Here is a 20,195-nt window from a genome sequence, read left to right as displayed (position 1 = left end):
AGCCAACACATACACGAGTGTATTAGCAGTTAGTACCACTAAAATTCATATGTTACGTCTACATCGGAGCGCTTAGAATTTACCCGCTAGAAACACCATCATTAAACTAACTTCTGGTATGGAATGTTTAACATTATATAACGCAAGAATTTAAGCGCAATAAGATTACTTTTTGAGCTTCACAATAATATATAACGTAAAGATGTAACGTCTATATCGTAACGCAAAGACTGAACTCGCTATGAACACAATCATGCATTTAACTTCTGGCATGTACCAACATATAACGCAAAACTTAAGCGCAATAACATAAATTTGGGCTTCACGATAACAACAACATAACGGTCACCGTCAATTTTCTACCGTTAGACCAATTTAGCCTCTCTTATGTGTTCAAACACTAAAATACATGGGAATAAGAGAACGCTTTGCTCCCACATAAAGGTAGATGAGGACACTTGAATACCACACCATACTAGTCTTCAACCATATGCAAACCGGATACAAAAGTAGAAAGCATAATGATATAGTTTTTTGTGCTAGCAGTCTGTGAAAGGGATTTGACTTGTTCTAAAGAATTGCCATTTTATAGTTTCTTAGACTGTCTGAGCACATAGACAGCATTTCCATTTGGAGAATATACACTTGATACTCTCCCTCTATGCTTGTTTGTTTTGTTTCCTCCTTTTCACAGGTACTATTGACCTCAGCAGAAACAGGTTAATACACATGTTTCCCCAAAAACCCTGACAACACAAGGGTTAAATTCACAGAGACACGCACGGTCTCCTACTCTATCTTTTCACTAATTTTTCACTCTAGGTCCTGAAGAAAGCCCACCTGACCCTAACGGGCAAACACAAGGGCTGAAACATGTCGACCTTTTTATGGACATATTAAGTGTGGGAGATTCATAACCAGCCTCCTTACGCACTGAATAATTTTTAAACATTTCTCGAATGCAGACCCATTAAACATTCAAATCTGGCTAAACGTGTTATTTTTAAAAAAAATCTACTTTTAAGTCACTGTACATAACCCCTCTATCACTGATCACTACTGTTCTAACCAGGGGTACACCTCCGGGTGGAGGAAGCATAAAAACTAACCCCATGATGATGCTGTCACGTTCTTAAGAGTAAGGCGGAGAACCAAGATATACCACCACCCCATCCTCTGTACGTGAATGAGGGTTTTTTATCAGTATACTATACAAAATATAAAAACCCTGGTTACACAGGACATGTGATCCGTTCCCCATGTGATTTTTTGGCAAATATAATATCCGCATGAGGCACACAGGTGCAGCAGGTAGTGTTTAATTTAATTATTTATTATTTGCCTGCCAGACGGAAGTAATGTCCACATTCCTTCCTTAAGCCCATCCCTGACTCTGGGTAAAGAGTGTAAAAGTGTAACTGACACTAGGCTTCCCCTCCTCCTTTGATGAGCATAGTTTACTTCTTCACCCCCTGCTCTGGCATTCCATTGTAGCAGAGCTCTGCCCTCAAGGCAGAACTAGCTAACCCCAGGGGCTCTTTAAACAGATCGGGGGCAGACGGAAAAGTGAACAAGTAAAGGTATAGTATTCGGGTGGGCCTACGCTGTTTAAACACAGTGTATGTCCATGTCTATGCTGTTCAAACAGATGGGCTTAGTTTGACATGCGATTTTTGTGGGCTAAATATTATATCAACACGAGGCAGACAGATGCAGCACGTACTGCTTAAGTGAGGGGGGGGACGGAAAAGTGAACAAGTAAAGGTCTGGTATTTAAGTGGGGGTGGATGGAAAAGTGAACAAGTATAGGTGTTGTATTTGGGTGGGCCTATGCTGTTTAAACACAAAAGACATTCGCATTTACAATACCAATAACTTTAAACTTTGCAAATGCGAGACCTATTGCATTCCAAATGCTTGTTAGTGTATGCAATGCTTCAGACTTGGGTCTGAAAAAACATAGGATAGCCTTTTTTCAATATACCATAGCAGATTTTTTTTGTAATCTTAATTAGTGTTTTGATAGAGTGCCGTTGTTGCAACCACCCTACAACAGCATCAGACCTAGGTTGGTGGTAGATTAGTTTTATAAGACAAAGAAAGGCAGTAGGGCTATAGGACAGTCGCATTAATATTTATCCGTATTAGTTAATTAGTTAAACCCAGACACTTAACTGTTTGATTCTACTGCCAACGAATCACTACACAAAACTACTTAGCAGATACAGGACAGGAGTGTCTATTATCTGCACATGTGTTATCATTGATAATATCAATCATCTTTTTTAGAAACTTCACATTTCCATCATTGATGATGCCCAGACATCATAATTAATTTAGACCAAATAAATAAATTATCCAACCCGTAATTACGGGAGTGTACATTAGGAATACACTCTGAACACGGTAGATGGTAGCTGTTGCTTTGCATCCATGGAAAAGCAATATAATTCTTTTTTTTTTTTTTTTTAACTTTGTTTATTGAGATTTTATGGTTCAATTTCACATACATACAGAAAGAAAAAACATATGCAGGTTCAAATGGCAATGTGGATTAATCGTCACATGAGCATCATATGTACCTCTTCCCCAGGGGGCGAACGAGTCCCGTTACACAATAGTGCGTATGGCCAGTGGGGAAAAGCAATATAATTGATCATAATGAATTCACTTCTGATGAGGAAGATGGAGGGTTGGAAAGAATAAATTGTAATTGAACATAGAATATTTGATGACTCATCTTTGATACAATCATCTGGGATCCACTCAATTTCAACGCAAAGCAAAACTAGAGATGATGCACCTGGGGCCGTATTAGCATTGGCATTGTTTGCGCCCGGTGCACCTTTCAAAATGTGCGCTGGGCGCAAACAATGCCAGTGCGCCCTATTATAATCTATGCACTGCCTCCAGGGCAGCTGTGAAATTGCGCGCCCCGGGGGCAGCGCTTTCATGTGAAAACACAGAATAGCCGCTCCTTGTTTTCACAGTGAAGGCAGCACCCACCTGCACTTTTAAAGGGAATTAGAGGTCCACTGCACCATTTTGCAAGGGGATGTCTGGGGGTTCCATGGGACCCACTTTACCCCCTGCAGAGGGCTGCTGTCAGGAGGCGCACTGACAGTGCGCCACCTTTTATATGGCGCACTGTCAGTGATCCTCCTGAGGGCTTCCTTGACTCTGCGCCCGCTTCTGTTATATTGCCCGGGCACAGAGTCAAAGGAATCCCCTCATTTGCATAGGGCACGCCCTTATGCAAATGAGGGACCACCCTCTGAAGGTAGGGCTGGTGCATTGTGTGCCAGCGCTATCGGTATTAAAGAAGGGGACGCGCTAGCACCTGCATCCTCTTCTAAAATACCAAGGTGCCCCGGAGGCGCGCAAAGTGGGCGCAAAAGCCCATTGCGCCCCCAGGGCACCTTCTGTAATATGGCCCTAGGTTTTCAGCATTTACTTACAACCCTGATGCAGTCCATTAAGGGCGAAACACATTGGCTAAATTCATGTTTACATCTACAAAAAGAATAGAAATAAAGCATGATATTTTTCATCAAGATTCCGTGACTCCTGTGTATTACTAATGTACACTCCTGTAATTACGGGTTGGCTAATTTATATATTTGGTCTTTATTAATTATGATGTCTGGGCATCATCCTAGATGGAAAAGTTTCTAAAAAAAAAAAGAAAGATGAATGATATTGTCAATGATTAGACCTGTAGATAATCGACACTCCTATACTGTATGTGCTTGGTGGTAGATTAGGTTGGTGGTAGATTTTATTTTTATGTATTTATTTTTTGCTGTGAAAAATGCCTCTGTATTGCTAATATTTTGTAGTAGCTTGACTTTGAGTCTCACTATGTGAAGGTACATGGTACAGACGTTGGATTGGTAGTAATATTCTTTCTTTTATTCTGATGCTTTGTGAATGCCACACCATTCTGTTCCTTAAACTAATCATATTTTCTTCATTGCAGCAATAACTGGTGTTACTTTCTACACATGTTGCTGCCAATTGGAAATATTTATTTGTTCAATTATTCATTAAATACGTTATATGTTGGCTGGAAGCATTTTCGTGAATTTTTTTTAAAACATTTTTCTGTTCATATTTTGAAGGATATCTATTTCCAATCAGAGCACTACATGAAAGTGGCCAAGTCTGAGGATTTGATATATCTCACTTCTGATTCCCCCGACGTGCTTGATGAACTGGATGAAACAAAGGCCTATGTGATTGGGGGGCTAGTAGATCACAACCACCACAAGGTACGCTTTGCCATTTAACTTTTACGTATGAAGAGATTCCTTTCTTTGACTCGCCTCCACAGGAAATTAAATAATCTCTCCTGATTTAATTTTTTGTCATTCCTTCTTCTTAGTGTTGGTGTTAATTTCTCTCACCCAGTTTAAATTTCAGTTACCCATAACTCTAGGCTTAAAGGGTGAAGGCAGCTATTTTTATAATAGTAGCATAGAATGCAATACAGATTTATTTATTTATTTATAAAGCATGGCCCATGACCATTAGGTCAGCAGAGCACTGTGCATTACAGCGGAATACCGTGTCAACATTTAAGGATACAGATACATGCAGGTATATTTAGAATGTGAAGTGAGACCAATACGTGTGAATACACACAGAGCTTATCAGAAACATAGCATCACACAGGGTGAGGCTGTGAGCTAAGTGATAATATCTTAAATGTTCTGAAGATTGTGAAAAGGTGCATTTTGAGATGTATTCTGAACCGCACCAAATAAGGAGCAAATCTGAGGTGCAAAGTGAGGTTGTTCCGGAGTCTTAGTCCATACAAAGAGAACGCGTTTTAGTGTGTCCATTCTTTGTGCTGCTTTTGGATTTTCAGCCTGCCCAGGAAGCCCTTATAGATCACTCAACAACTTTGAAGTGGACTATAGCGAATAAAGGGAGGCAAAGCAGTTCTTTCAAGTTAAAGGTAACGTGTTAGAAGTTTCTTTGGTTGGTGCGTAGTTGAGGCGCTCCGTGAAGACAGAGTTTGATTGGTGTGAATGAAGATTCTAGTAGACGGAGCAAAAGAGGCAGTTGAAATACTAGATAAGATAAGCCTGTCCTGTATTACCAGTTTTCCCCCAAATTCTTGTGTGGACTGTGACTTGCACACCACCAGTAAACTTACATAGAAGCATCATGAAGGGAGCCACAATCTCAAGGTTTGTCCTGTAAATGCGATAGTCTCCATTAATATGAGGAGTGCAGGAGTCTCCCTCACTTTGCCTCACAATATTCCAAAGGTTGAGGCAGCCAGTAACTGGAATCTCCTCATAAATCTGTGCAAATATCTAGAGAAGGCTGCTTTGCCCCAGCACAGTCTTCCTGTCTTTTAATTTCGTTCATAACTTATTTAGGCTATACTATAGCCATGTAGTCAGGGTGTCTACTTTAATAATGCAAATGCTTTCTTTTTTTTGCTAGAGAAAAGGCTAGGCACCATGCAAGTGGAATCTCAACAGCAGGACAGTGGTCCAACATACCTTACCTTGACAGTCAATTGTTAGGTTACCTCTGCAGTTCTTCTGCAACGACCCCTAGTAGTAGTTTCAGTAGATAGGGACCATACCTCTTTGCTAATCCGCAGTATTCTAATTGCAAATAGTTCTCCGAATCACTATATGACTTTAATTATTCCCCAAGAGCACACTACACTATTTCTGATGTTACTATGTTTTCCGTATTCAAACTTAATAGAGGTATGGCCTGCCAGGTAACAACTGGGTGTTACCTGACAAAACCTGGTGTGTTTGCTCAGTGGTTTGCTCAATGTACATTGCCTAATGGTCAGTCAAAGGACATCAAACCCTCACCCACTTATAGTGACATGTTCAGGCATAGAGTCTGCTGTTAACTGTGCTTGGATGGTAACAACATCACAAAATAAAATGATGGATGGAGTGTTGAAACTTTTCAAACACTCACCCCCAGTCACAGATTGTCAGCGGCATTCGATACAGTAAATCACCCAGCTCTACTTGAAACTCTCAGATATTGCACGGGTGTCAATGGCACAGTCCTGAAATGGTTACCGTTCTATCTGCAACATCGCTGTCAACAAATAAAAATCGACAACTGTCTCTCCATCCTGGCTACTGTGACGCAAAGTGTTCCTTCAAGGCTCTATCCTCTCCCCATCCCTATTTCATTGCTTCATGAAACCCCTCACCCCAATTAAGAACCAAGCAGGTATCAAAAACAACCTATATGCCGACGGCATTCAACTCTACTGCAAAATCAAATCCCCCTGTGACCTCTGACAACTGAATGCCACACTTATTAATATACAAGCATGGCTCAAAACCATCCATCTTTAACTAAACTTCAAAAAGACAGAACTAGTTCTCTTCTCCACCAGAAACAATCCTTTGCCTATCCTAGATTGGATCAAGACGATTGATGCTCTTAACCGCGCTCTCTCTCTCTCTCTCTTTATAATTCCGTAAAGTCTCTGGGCATCTCCCTGGACAAAAACATCTCCATGAAGGAGGACATCAACAACTCTGCCAAAGGAGCGCTCTGCACACTCAGACATCTCAAGAAAGTAAAGCTGTTTGTTCCCCCTGATGATCTTAAGACGGTAGTGCAATCTCTTGTCATTTCAAAACTTAACTACGGCAATTCCCTCCATACAGGAACTCCTAAATGTCACTTGGCTCCACTTAAAGCTGCTCTCCACACTGCTGTCAGACTCCTCACATGTACTAAAAAATTTGATCACATCTCTCCTGCTCTCAGTAGTCTTAAATGGCTTCCCATCGAAGGAGGTTGCTTTTTCAAGACAGCCTGCATTCCCCACAAAGTGCTTCATACAAAACCCCCAGAATGCTTAGAAACCAGAATTTCAAGAGCTGAAAGAGTCCGAATTCTGAGAAGCTCCAACGCTCTTCTTCTCATTCCTCCCAACTTCAGGAAGAAATCATCCCAGGCTTTCTACTTCTCGGGTAATGCTCCGAAGATCTGGTGCTCGCTACCCAAAGACCTCCGCCGCAACTCCTCCTTTACCTCCTTAAAACAGGACCTCAAATCTCTACTCCTCAACAACTACCTCAACATGCGCACTCACTGTTCTACATTTCCCTTGTTGATTAATGCCTTCTAGATGGTCTCATGACTTGCTGAATCATCTTTTTTGTACCTGATGATGTTCTCCTCCATGTGCCCTCTGTTTATACATTGTGACTTTATAACCACTTAGTGCTCTACTGTCTTATGACTTTGGCATTATGAATGCACCTCTTGCAAACTTATTAATGTATTCCCATAACCTGTAAAGCGCTCTGATACCCTCGGGTCCAGATAAAGCTAATAAAACTAAAATAAAATATGTTATTAACTAAATCCATCGTTATTTTGCTTACCATATCCCAGTTTGGACCCAGCCATATACAAATTAGTCTTCACCCTGGGACCTGTTTCAGGGTATCGCCCTTCATCAGTCAGGCTAGCTTGAATCTTGTGGCGCAGCAAGCAAGGGACATACCCTACCACTTAGGGCGCCTATAGAAACATCACAAAATAAAAAGGACGGAGTTTTGAAACTTTTCAATTATTCACCTCCAGTCACAGATCTGGGTTAAATCCATCTTTATTTTGCTCCCCATGTCACCTCAGTTTGGACCCAGCCATATGCAAATCAGGCTTGACCCTGCTCTCCATTGGAACTGTCCAGCCCGAACTGCCAGGCAGGTCCTCCCTGGTCTGGAAACAAGCATCATGGGACCGATTTCGGGGTATCGCCCCTCAGCCAAGCTAGCTTGAATCCAGTGCACAGTGAGCAAGGGACCCACGTCTGAGCATATATTTAGCCACTTAGGGCGCACAAAGCAACATCACGAAATAAAATGATGGACGGAATGTTGAAACTTTTCAAACACTCACCTCCAGTAACAGATCTGGGTTTAATCCATTGTTATTTTGCTCAACACATCAACCTAGTTTGGACCCAGCCGGCATGCTGGTGGTAACACCTTTAGTGTGCTCCAGCAGCGCACAGTGAGGTTCATATGGAATGCTTTGTCCGTGATGCTGATCAGGGAGAAGTGTGAAGTGTGTATTTCTCAGACTGCGTGCCGTAGATGCACAGCTACACCTAGCGTAAAGTTACATTATAGCACCTGGAGTTAATATTTTATCATGGTAGTTATCAATATGGTGTTTATGTGCACCTTTCTGTCACAAGTTTGAAAACAAGATGGTTTATTAGGACCCTTCATGTCTTTGTACTCATCCTATTCTTGTGCCCTGCAGGGGATCTTAGGCATCCATCAGGACGCTGGCCTTAACTGGTATGAACTACTACCTACTCAAAGTCAGTTGTGTACTTCTCAAGGTACCTGACCCCTGCATCTGTTGGTAATAGGTGACCAGACGATGACTTCAGGAGAGGATGCCAGATATAGCTCTCCTGTCTGCATGCTTTGCTTGTGGTTTACATAGCAGAGTACATGGATAGATGTACCTCAGTGCTTCATTTCGACTTCACTAGTTTGCCGAGTGGTAAAACGAGACTACTCTTTTGGCATTGAGGAGACTGTTGTAAAAGGAGATGCAACATAACATGCCCTATAAAACAAACATCCACTCAAATTCATGGTGTGACTGCACAACATGTATAAAAAGTATTTCTGATTGATGCTTCTAAATGCAGATTCTTCATCTTGTGAATATTTCCCCAGGCATTAGACTGGATCTGGGAGCTCTCAAGTACTATTCCTGTGTACCGGTAGTGTGACTCTGCACCAACATTGTCCCTCTCTGTGAGTGACAAGAGGAGCTACTCATAAGCACCACCCAGGTGCATTGACATCACTTCCTTTCTTTCCGCTCCTTTATGGTTTAAATCTTTTATTGACATTTCAAAACACACAGAGAAACACCAACAAAGGGAATTATCAACACCCTGCGGGTTCAAAATGAGTGGGCGGCCCCTTACCACTATGCTTAAAATACAAACCGGACTTTGCCCTCCCCGGAGATGCCATAAGGAGTTCCAGCAAGGGTGCCGTCGAACAAAAAATTCTACCCCTCCCCACGTTCCACGTCCATCAGCCCCTCCCCCACGCTGCCTCTGCAGGTCTTGATCCCTACTCTTCCTTCTGCTCATCGGATAAGCGCAGCAAGCGCAGATAGCGGGGACAAATGACCTCTCGAAATTCGGAGGACAACAGCGCAAAAAAGGTTTTCCACAGCTCCCCGTATTTGAAGCCCTCCCCCGCCAGCGTTAGCTTTTCCATGCCTAGGACATGTCACAACCGGTATAGCCATCCCGTGAAAGTTGGAGTGTTGGGGGTGCGCCAATGAATAAGTATGTTCTGTGTTTACAGTGACAGCCACTGTTTTTCACTTCCTTGATTCCAAGCAAAAGCTAAAGATGCTCTTATCCAAAACTAATGTTGCATTAAATATGGTTCATTCATCCTTGAAGGATGTTCAACAATCAGAAACAAGGAACAATACAAAATGTGCTATGTAGAAAAATTGGCGCTGCCATGGAGAGGGCGAGGCTAGATGCACAGAGCTGCCTGAGAGGCATTTCCCCATACCCTGCCCCCAGGGATGCCCTTCCCTCTCCAAAGAAAAATCCCAAACACAAGCTTGCTGAGTCTAATGTTTTGGGGTGTTTTCACACTCCTTAACATACATTGGCTGCTTTAAGCCTCCAAAGACTAGCTCGAGTACCACTGGGTGCAGGGGTTTCCTCTCACCTTGCCTGCCTCCCTCTGATATTGGCTGTTCACAGGGTGGCCGTGTGAAGAGAGCCGATGTTGTGTGACACACAGTAGCTCCGTGTGAGTAGGCAGGCCTAAGTGCGGTATCAAAATGTTTTCACGTTGCTTTTAGTTGTTGTGGTAGTGTTTGTATTTTTGATACGCCCTTGGAGGTACCCCTTAGTAGGTGTGAAATTGTGGATAATCGGTATTCGGAAGGTGAAAGCAGGAGCTCTTCCTGAGACCTGAGCATAAACGGATAGATTACTTCCTGTCCAAGGCAGCCAGTAGAAGTTGTTTGACTTTTTTGTGGTTGTTTTTATGCATGGTAGTCAGTTGTAAACAACGTTACACGTTTCCATCTTTAGGAGCTAACTTGAATCGACTGAACATTCACAGCCTGACCAACATTATTACTATGCCTACAACTCTGTTTTGTTGTTTTCATATGACACTAGGATCCTACCACTTTCCTGCTTACGTAATGTGTAGGTGCTGCCTTTGCTCTGCTTTCCCTGCAGTACTTATATTGATGTTAGAAGATTATACAAATTAGGACAAACAGTGATCGGGTTTATTTGACCAGGTGCTGTCGTCAGGATTGAGGTGGCCTCGACTATTCATCTGTAGCAAGCAGGGACTTTGCCATTCCTAGCCAGGCACAAGGGCAGGTTGCCAGCGAGAAGGTATGATACAGGCTAAGGTAGAGCGCGCAACATGGGAAGGAGAAACCGTGCTCATAATTATTACTCTAGGGTAATCGGTTCGCGTTTTTAAAAAAATCAAAGATTTTTTATTCTGACTTCCTAACGAGGTTGATTTTGTCCTTTATTTTTTGTTAAACAACTACATGCAGTTTGTATGCATTGTTGAGAATGCTCTTTCACACTAGCTGAGCCTTTTCTCCGTAAACAAGCCTTTTTTTATGCTCGAAAGGACATATGCCACCTCTGTTATTACACATGTTAAAATCAATAGGGAACTGGCCTATTTTATTTGTTGTTTCAATCCATAACTATCGTAATCTCTCAGATATAGAATTTGGTATTTTTGTGGTGTCTAAAATACACTCTATTTGTTAGACCCTGGTGTCAGTTTTCCTGCTCCACGCCCCGTTTGGAGTCAGTGTCCTTAGATGACAGATTATCTAACATGTTCCACATTTCACTACCATACATGTACTATAGAGTGACAATTTCTCTACAGCGTGCGTGTTATTGGGTGACCGTTTCTCTACCATACGTGTTGTATTTGGTGATTATATCCCTATCATAGATGAGCTGTGAGGCCATCGCTTCAACACTAATACACTGAAGTTCAATGTGACTCATTTGTCCTTAATTTAACTAGGGTTGGCGTAGCACAGATCACACAGAAGGAAAGTGTAATACGTGGGCTGGGGGGAAGGACAGCTGCTACTCATTGAGTGATATCTGGCTGAGAGGAACGGGGATTGCCCGCAGTGCCCAGAGGGCACGGACTAGTTCGAATTTCCTTGCTAAGCCCTACTCCTGTGCAGGTTTAAACCTGAGAATACCCTTAGGTCACTAGTTGTCTCTTGAATTTAGAGTTATTGTTTGATGTTCAGTATTATCATTGTGACTTATTTATGTCCTTCATAACAGCCACGCAGTTTTGACAGAGGGGTTGGTTTGTGGAATCGTATCCCTTTGCCCATTGACATATTACTTGCAATACGGTACTAATCCATGAACTAATTCTTATTGAATAATTGGTCTCACAAATAACATGCAGTTTATGCTCTCTGGTGTGTCCGCTGTACGGTAAGAATCTAGGACATCTTGAGACCGCATACGTTTGACCTCATTTGTTGTGATTCTTTTTTGTTATGACTCTTCTTACATGATTAGCTTTCTAGAACCCTCTGCTCTAGAGGCCACATTAGTTTTTCATTCATCATTGCCACCTATACTGACTATTGATTAGCTGTTTAAGAGAAATCCTTATTTCTGGTGTTTTTTCTCAAGTTGTGTTTTTTAATGCTTCTCGCCATATTCCTCACAGTGATCTTTTGATGGTATTTATACAAGCATTTTTTGTTCTTCCAAGTTCATGAGTTATCTGTACTAATGCAGTCAAAAGAAGGAGCAGAGTTTTTCTCAATGTAAATTGTGATCATGCCAAGAATTCACTCTTGGCTCTCCCCTGCATGACCACCCTCCCTTCCCCCCCCAACAAACTCATCAGCGTCCATACATCATAAGGTCTCTCCGCACAACAAAGCAGAATGCTTTTTGTTCAATGTGCACGGTGGTCCTGACATATGTGGAATTTCTTTCCTTTGGTGCCCTTTCTCTTTTCAAGGATTTCACAGACCACTTTTAATCTTCATTATGCCAGATCCGGCTTACAGTTTTCTTCCATAACCGTTTACTTGCAGCTATTACTACCTACAGGAAATGTAATTCACAACCTCCTTTATAAAAAAAAAAATACCAGTGGTTAAGGATTTCTTTGAGGGCATTAAGAACGTTTTCCCCCCCTGGTCAGGGACCTTCTCTGTGATAGTTAAATATTATGTTGTTTATAGACCAGTGTCCTAAATAGACATTCTCTTTGACTGACCGACCGTTTAAGACTCATGGGCTCTCTATTTAGGCCAGTCCATAAGGCCGCCTTAAAACACCTCTCCTGGAGTGCTGCTTTCCTTATTTATGGCTTTAACATCCACACTCAGGGTTAACGAAATACAGGCTCTGCATTCCCATAAACCTTATACAGTTTTCCTTCGTAATAGGGTGGTAATGACGACTCATCCTAAATTCCTTCCTAAAGTGGTTTTATATTTTCATCTAAACTAAACCATTACATTTCCCCATGAAACCATTCTTAAGCGACCTTATAACACGTACAGGGAAAAAGAGACTGGAAGCAGAAACTCAGGAAGTGTTATGTGGAGCAATCCCCCAACCTTGAAGCAAGAAAGAACCTGGAAATCTTAAAAAAGGGGAAATACGTGGAGGAAATGGAGGCTTTGGTGTACTAGGCCGGGGAAGTAATGCAAATAAAGTAAAAAGGGATACTTGCAGGGGAGGTGTAAAAGAGAGAATTATAGATACAAAGGGAGGAGAAGTATATAAGATGTGGGTTTATCTCGAAATCATACAAAAAGGTGAAAAGGAAAGAGAGTAAGGAAGTTAGTCTCCCCTGAATTGCACTCAGTTATTATATTCCTTTTCAGAATGCCCCAGTCTGAAAGCAGTAGGGTAGAATCTCAGACAAGTAGGGCTTACGAACAACAACAAAGGGAATGAAGTAACTAAGGTATTATTGTATTCGGGTCTGGTTACGGCAGCTCTTGGAAATGAAGAAAGTGAGTTCATAAAGGAAAGGGATTACATTTGTACCTGATACAGAAAAAACAGAAGCTGGTTATTCCAATAACTCTCCATGAGGTATTACGCAGCGTTTGGACAGAGGCAGGTTACACTGATTAAACAAAGGTACATAAATATGTCAGTCAAATGGCAGAAATAATGTACACCTAAAAATAGGGTAAGGAGCTGTGAGAATAGATGCACAATACTTTCTTCAACAGCCTATAGCGAGGACGGGTGTTCAAGCGATATCGACTTAGATAAAGTGTGGTCGTACAGCCTAGGAGTCCTATGGTGGAGTATTTGCTGGCTTGCGAAAATGTCATGCTCAGAAGAGTTTAAAGAGGTAATGAATCAATATGAGATTATATGTTTGCAGGAAACCTGGCTGTGCGACGAAACAGCAACAAAAGATGGGGTTGTGCAGCTAAATAGAACAGCGAAGAAGAGGCAGCCGGGGCGCTTATCCAGGAGGGTATTAACTCTTACATCTACCAAGATTGTAAGAAAGGTATTACTAATAGAAGTAAAATGTAATTGAATGGTGGCCTGCGGATATGACAAGTAGAGGGAAGTGACCCCTATCCCCTGCATTGTAAAAAGACATGGGGGTGAATAGGGTAGGAGAAACGGTTTTACCCCTACAAATAGATGACCCCCAAGCGCATCAGATTCACAGAGGAATATATGACGACATTAACTAATTTCCAACAAAACCAAAAGCTGACACAAGCCCCCATAAACTGCATGAAATGGTATGAAAAGACAATCGAGTTGTCCACTGCCTTAGGGTAGATTTCAATGTCAACAGGAAGATGAAGAAAAGGGTCCGGGCCAACACTAGGAAAGCTAGTGATTGGTTTGATGGGGATTGTAGAATGTTAAAGTCCCAATCAGGAAAGGGGTAAACATGGTTTGACCATGAGATCTATGTCATTCTCCAGAATACCAAGGAAGAATATAAAATACTGTTCAGAGATCGAAAAAGAGCATATAAGGAGAGCTGGTGGGAAAATCTGTTAGAAGCTATAGAAACAAAACATGTAAAAATGTTTTGGAAGCTCATGTAGCTGGGCTCAGGCAAGGAAATAGGAGCATTGAAATGTGTGGTGAGAGAAGAAGCATGGGTTGAATATTTAAAAGAAATATACGGAGTGGGGTTGGAGTCTGAGAGTACGTGATTAATAGAATAGAATGGGGTGGATGAGGATATCAGAATGCAGTGTTCTCCCTTGCCAATATTAAAAACACCATCTTGACCCCGGATCTGACTAGAGCGACAGGGCTAAATAACCTCCCTGCTAGAAAATCCCAATCAACAATGTGCTGAGACAGGGATGTGTCTTGGCCCCATTGCTCTTTTCCTTGTTTATAGTGGACTTCTTGTCAGCTTTAGCAGTTGCAGAGGCCATGAGCCGCAAGATGGATGGGAAACATATAGCATGTCTCCTGTATGCGGATGATCTTGTTATTATGGATCTAACAGATATTGGCTTACAAAGGAAGCTGGATGTGTTCATGGAATATTGCAACAGTAAAAAGCAATTGGTAAACTTGGAAAAGACTTAGGTATTGGCTGGTAGCAAAAAAACAGCCCATTTTGAATTAGAATCTGTTAATAAATACTTGGGGATATGGTTTGAGAAGAGTTTACTGTGGAACGATCATCTTGAATCGCTTAGAACGTGAACCCTCACATCAGTAAGTGGTCTTAAAAAATTTAGCAACCTGTCCCATCATGATTCGCCCTCAATTTCAGTACGGAGTCAAGTTGTTAAGCCTAAGCGGCATATAGATTTGGGTAGCTGAGTAGAGAAAATGTTTGAAAAGTTTATTATGCCGGCTGAGGTCCTCAATGATCCAGACAGTAAAAAATGGAAATAGATACTACGTCATTTAGTTACCTGGCACGTGCAGAGGCCGTTAGATTGTGGTACGTTTGAGTGCAGGAGATGGGCAAAAGCTATCTTTATGGTGTGAGAATGGGATTATGCACAGTGAACTGCAGTGGGCCAAGGGTGTCAGGAAAAATCCGGAGGATATATGTAGAGTGATGGGTCTTAGGATAATCTCCGAGGATCTGCATTTAGAGACCACGAGGAGCGACCACTGCATCTTAACGAAGAATATTGCCAGAGAACATGTTATACAGTACTTAAAGGGGAAGCCCTCAGCCCAATTTATGCTCAACTCTTGGCAAAATAATGAGTGGTTTCCTTAAGAGGATTCACTGTCTAACAATTGGCTCGGATATGAATTGTTAAGGCTGTGTTATAGCATTGAGAAGTTAAATATAGTGATGTATGTGTCTGGTATTAGTATCTGTGGCTTGAGTGGAAAATGCGATAATCTACATATTCTCTTGGATTGTTTAAAAATTCAGACCCTTCAGAAAACTATTTTAAGTTTGCTTTATTTAAAATATGGCACCTGCACCCCTGCGCAAACAGTGGCACTTCTAATGGATGTGTGTTATCTGGATGTTTCATGTGTCTTAAGGAGATGTATGGTTGCCGTTAAAAGGTTTGTATTGGATTATTATCAGGTGTCCTTTTAAAGCTGGTTTTAACCTTTTTATGTATTTTAATGTCTGTGATTGCTTTGTATGTGTAGGATAAGATTTCATCGATACATAATATGATGACTATATTTTTGAATTATATGAGAAGATTTTAATTGTTTATAAATGTTTTAGGATGCTCAATTGTATATATACATTTTATGAGGACTATTCTTTGTGAGATTTTATGTTGTTTGTAGACCAGTGTTCTAAATAAACATTCTCTTTGACTGACCGTTTAAGACTCATGGGCTCTCAATTTAGGCCAGTCCATAAGGACGCCTTAAAACACCGCTCCTGGAGGGCTGCTTTTCTTATGGCTTTAACATACACACTCAGGGTTAGCGAAATACAGGCTCTACAGTCCCATGAACCTTATACAGTTTATCTACTATTAGGGTGGTAATGAGGACTCATCCTAAATTCCTTTCTAAAGTGGTTTTACATTTTATATTTAAACCAAACCATTACATTATGAACGTCCTTTTAAGCCCACTGTTCTCCAGAAGAGAGATTCTGCCATACTTTTGACGTGAGAAGTCATTACATTTTATGTAGACAAAAACTAAGGATATGAGAAAATCCAAACAGTTGTTTAATTATGGCCCATTACGTACAGGTTTGCCGCATCTAAGCAATCTCTAACAAGATACAGAGTGCCATGTATTCTACTTTGCTATCCGAAAGCAGACAAAATTTGGTGTGGTAAACCGGAAGCCCATATAGTCCAGGAAAAAAACAGCTACTGCTGCGTTAGTGTGCAATATCCCCATTTCAGAATCCTAGAAAGCAACTCCATGGAGATCTGTTTACACCTTTTGTCTTGATTCAGATTGTATAACAGAGGTAGAGCAGACCTATTTGAAAAATCTATGTCGGCTTCCTAAGCTACTTTTTCCCTTTCACTGCAGTCTGATGGGATTGGCTTGCAATTCTATTAATTTCTTGTAAATATAAATGCCCATCCTAGGAAGGAGAAGGAATGGTTTCTCACTTGTAATCCTAGTTCTCCTTCAGTGGACGCTCCATTGAAATCAAAGGCAACCAACCGGTCCTCCTCCTCAGTGACAGAAAAAATAATGATTCATATTTTGTATGTAATTTTATCCTTTTCTGGATTCATAAAAAGAACTGAGGCAACTGGCACCTACAGGGCCTGGTGGGATGCTGTATAGTTTGTAACCCATAAAGGCGCAGCGCCGCTTTTCAGCTTAACATTACTTCTGCCTATTAGGCAACATTGTTATTAATGTTTTCCCTTGATTTACTTTAAAAAGTTTGCAAAAGTTGTTTTGTAAATGTTTCTTATTATTCTAGATGTAGTTCTGTTTTTAGATGTCTTTTTTAAGCAAACTAATGATCTGGCCAATATATCCAACATTACAGGATGACAAAATATGTCAAATAAAAAACTTCCCGAAGTAATAGGAAGATGTAAAGCATTCATTTATACTTTGGAAGACGTTCTCCGGAATCCCACACGTGGGGCAGAGTATTCAATTCTTATGGTTACGATGAAGAGTCCTCTGAAGGAGAACTAGGATTGCACATAAGAACCTTTCCCTACAAATACACTTGTCTGCATTGTGAATTTGGCCTTTTCAATCACAAAGTCACTTGCACTGCTTTGACAATTTAAAAGCCTTTTGTGCATGAGCCCTGGGATGGGTTACCATTTATGACCAGAATGTAGAAGATGATTGTTTCTGCTGCTGACTAAGAATGTAAATTTAGAAGATGGCAGCAAACTTAATTGGGGCGAGACAAATCCGACATTCGCCTAGACACTAAATTCTGACTTGACCTCACACGCCAGGCTCTCCGCAGCTCTCTGGGGCCTAACTGCCCTGCTGCTGCGGTTCTCCTGGGCCCTGGTCTCGACATTGGAACTCTATTTCTTCTCTGCCAGTGTCTTCACCCTGCTGCCTGCACAATCGGTCTGTGAGGAGGTGCTGCCGGATATCTCGGAGTCAACTGCTGTGACCCCGAGCAAGCCGCAGAGAAGCATTGCAGGACGCCAGTAGAAAGCTGCCACGGATTCGGAGGGTGCTGAGGCCCGGTTGGACAGTCCCAGCAGAGGAGCAGTAGTGCTGGAATAGGTGTAAAGGCGCAGGAGCTCCTCCAGTGGAGCAGGAGCAGGAAGCAAGAGACTAGAATCTGTGTGGAGTGTCTCTGCTCAGGAAGTCCAGCCCCGCTGAACATAGTTGTGCCCACGGAGTGGCCCGTGTGCGCGTGCCACAGCTGGTGGGTATCACCTTCTCCTGGCATGGAGGTAGGTGCGGCCCTAATCAGAGCCCCCACTTTCCTTGTGGGTCGTGGCAAGCACGTTCCTCTCATTGTGTAGGCGGTGGGAGCTCGGCAGTGCGCCTGTGGAGGGGGGCAAGAGCATATAGCCAGGAGAGTGGAGAATGGATAGAGAGAGTGCTCAGCTATGATAGTCGGCGGTCGCACCGCTATGTGTGGGGGTGTTGAGTGGGGTTTTGCGTGGCGGGCCAGCTGGTTTTCGGCCCTTACACAGGTGTTTGCAGGCTTCTTGGCCAGCTGATTCAGGCGGAGTGGCATCTGGGAGTCCTAGCAAGCTTTGAGGCTGTGGAGTACCGGTTTTCATACACAGGAGTGTGCCTAAAGGATATTGTGAGCGAACACTCACTCAATAGTGATTCAGTTGATGTGAGTAAGAGAGGCAGTTTGCAGCAATTAGTAGAAGTGGATTATTGTGGTTTAATTCAACCTTATTTGAGGGACATCAAAAGTCGATCTGTGAGGAGATGGGCTCAGAAGGTTAGGTTGGGCCAGAGTCTCACCTTTATTAAATGCATTGGGTCCAAATGGAGAGACAGGGACTTTTGCCCTTTTTGTAATCTCGATGTATTCTCATTTTCGCATCTGATTGTTTTTTGTGTGGCTCTTTTATAAACAAAATACAAGGCCCACCGCATTACTGACTTAATGAATATAATTTGGCACTGTAATAATATGGCGGTCTGCTGGGCTTTGACAACATTTCTGTTCGCTTTGTTGCACAGGCTTACAACATTGAAGGAAGTGTCTATCAAGTGTTCAAGGATGTTCAACCAAATGTGCGGCTACTACATGTACTGTCTTTCAAGGTTCTTCCTTAGAGGAAATATGTACTGCAGATATGTGGCAATGTGGATCAGCATGAGGAAATATGTGGTGCAAACATTCTTTCTGTTAGAAAGTTATAAGCAGTATCATATAAATATAATTGTTGATTTATTGCTCACGACGGTCATATCAGAATTATTGCTTTGATATGCCTCATTTGTAATGACAGGAAAAAGGAAGGGGACTTGAAGTGATGCTAAAATTACTTGCTGGTAAATCCATTACTCTGAGTTCATACTTCCTAGTAAAATGTTTTTTAAAAATATGTCTTAAATGGTGACTGCTACTGTCTGTGACTTCTGTTTCCAATATTATTCAGTCTAATTTTTGCTTTCGACAGACAGGTTTAAAATGCTTGAATTTGAAAAGGTCCATGTGACAATGAGTTTAAATGGATGCAGTATATTTTCATAATGTTGTGACGCTTGACTGAACTGGACCAGACATAGGGATATATATTTATTTAGTTCTCTGCTGTCTGTTGTAGGGGATCACTTACAGGCAGGCGCTGGAACATGGCATCCGTCATGCACAGCTCCCCCTAGGAAGCTTTGTGAAAATGAATAGCCGTAAAGTATTGGCTGTTAATCATGGTAAGTCAGAATTAAATTAAGAGAACGTCCTTGTAGAAGTCATTGAGCATTTGACTATTTTTAGATTTTTATTATCCTTTTACGTGAGTGCATGACTTTTCTTCTGTGAAGTAGGTTAATATTTTTTTGTTACCGTCATGTGTGTCAATTTTAGAAATTGACTCTTCACCTGTTTTCCCTTCTTGGTTTTCTGCCCAGTTCAAAAACTAATTTTAAGTTCAGCGACTGTCTGCAAATGCCATGCGCTACATCACGTACTGTCTGTTTTGTAATGAAAGTACATGGTGCAGGGCTTGGACACCATGGCTGGAAACATGTACTGTATCCCTGCTCTCTATTTTTATCCGTATTCCAGTAAGGTTTGTGAAATTTGTATAGGTTGGGAATGAGTCACCAGAAATGTGCTGTGTAGAGACTGCCTGAGAAAGCCCTCTCATTCAATTATCTTACATTTTTACTTGTATTGTTCGTTTGGAGCGGAGTATCCTAAGCCAAAGTTTACTTATTCGTTCTTTTCCTGTGCCCATTTACATCTTTCAGTGACATTGTTGCTTGTTTTTGTGTTACATGCCAGCATACGACATTTTTCCCAAGTTAGTATTCATTATTCTCAAAGCACATATTTGTGCAGCCCTGTGAATGTTTTAGATCTGTAATCAGGGGCGGCTGGTGACATTTTAAAGTGGTGAGGCGTAAAATGATTGGTATACTTCACCGTTGCGAGCGAGCGTAGCGAGCGAGCCCGAACCCCTATAAGGAGGGTTCGGGGGGTTCTCCCCCCGAGAACATTTTGAAAAAAGAGAAGAGAAATGGTGCATTTTCAAGCAAATTT

General features: G+C 41.7%; 1 protein-coding gene across 1 annotated transcript in view; it reads left to right on the top strand.

Annotated features, from left to right (window-relative positions):
* Window positions 1-20,195, top strand: part of TRMT10A (tRNA methyltransferase 10A) — a 138,812-nt gene that overhangs the window by 98,570 nt on the left and 20,047 nt on the right. The window contains exons 5-6 of the mRNA XM_085635733.1: window positions 4,122-4,271; window positions 19,258-19,363. Coding sequence (XP_085491859.1) covers window positions 4,122-4,271; window positions 19,258-19,363 — 256 coding nt within the window. The remainder of the gene's footprint in view (window positions 1-4,121; window positions 4,272-19,257; window positions 19,364-20,195) is intronic.

The sequence above is a fragment of the Triturus cristatus genome, chromosome 2_1, assembly GCF_964204655.1.
Source record: "Triturus cristatus chromosome 2_1, aTriCri1.1, whole genome shotgun sequence".
Classification (NCBI taxonomy): Eukaryota; Metazoa; Chordata; class Amphibia; order Caudata; family Salamandridae; genus Triturus; species Triturus cristatus.
Note: the sequence above shows the minus strand (reverse complement) of the source record. Positions and strands in the feature narration are given on the sequence as shown.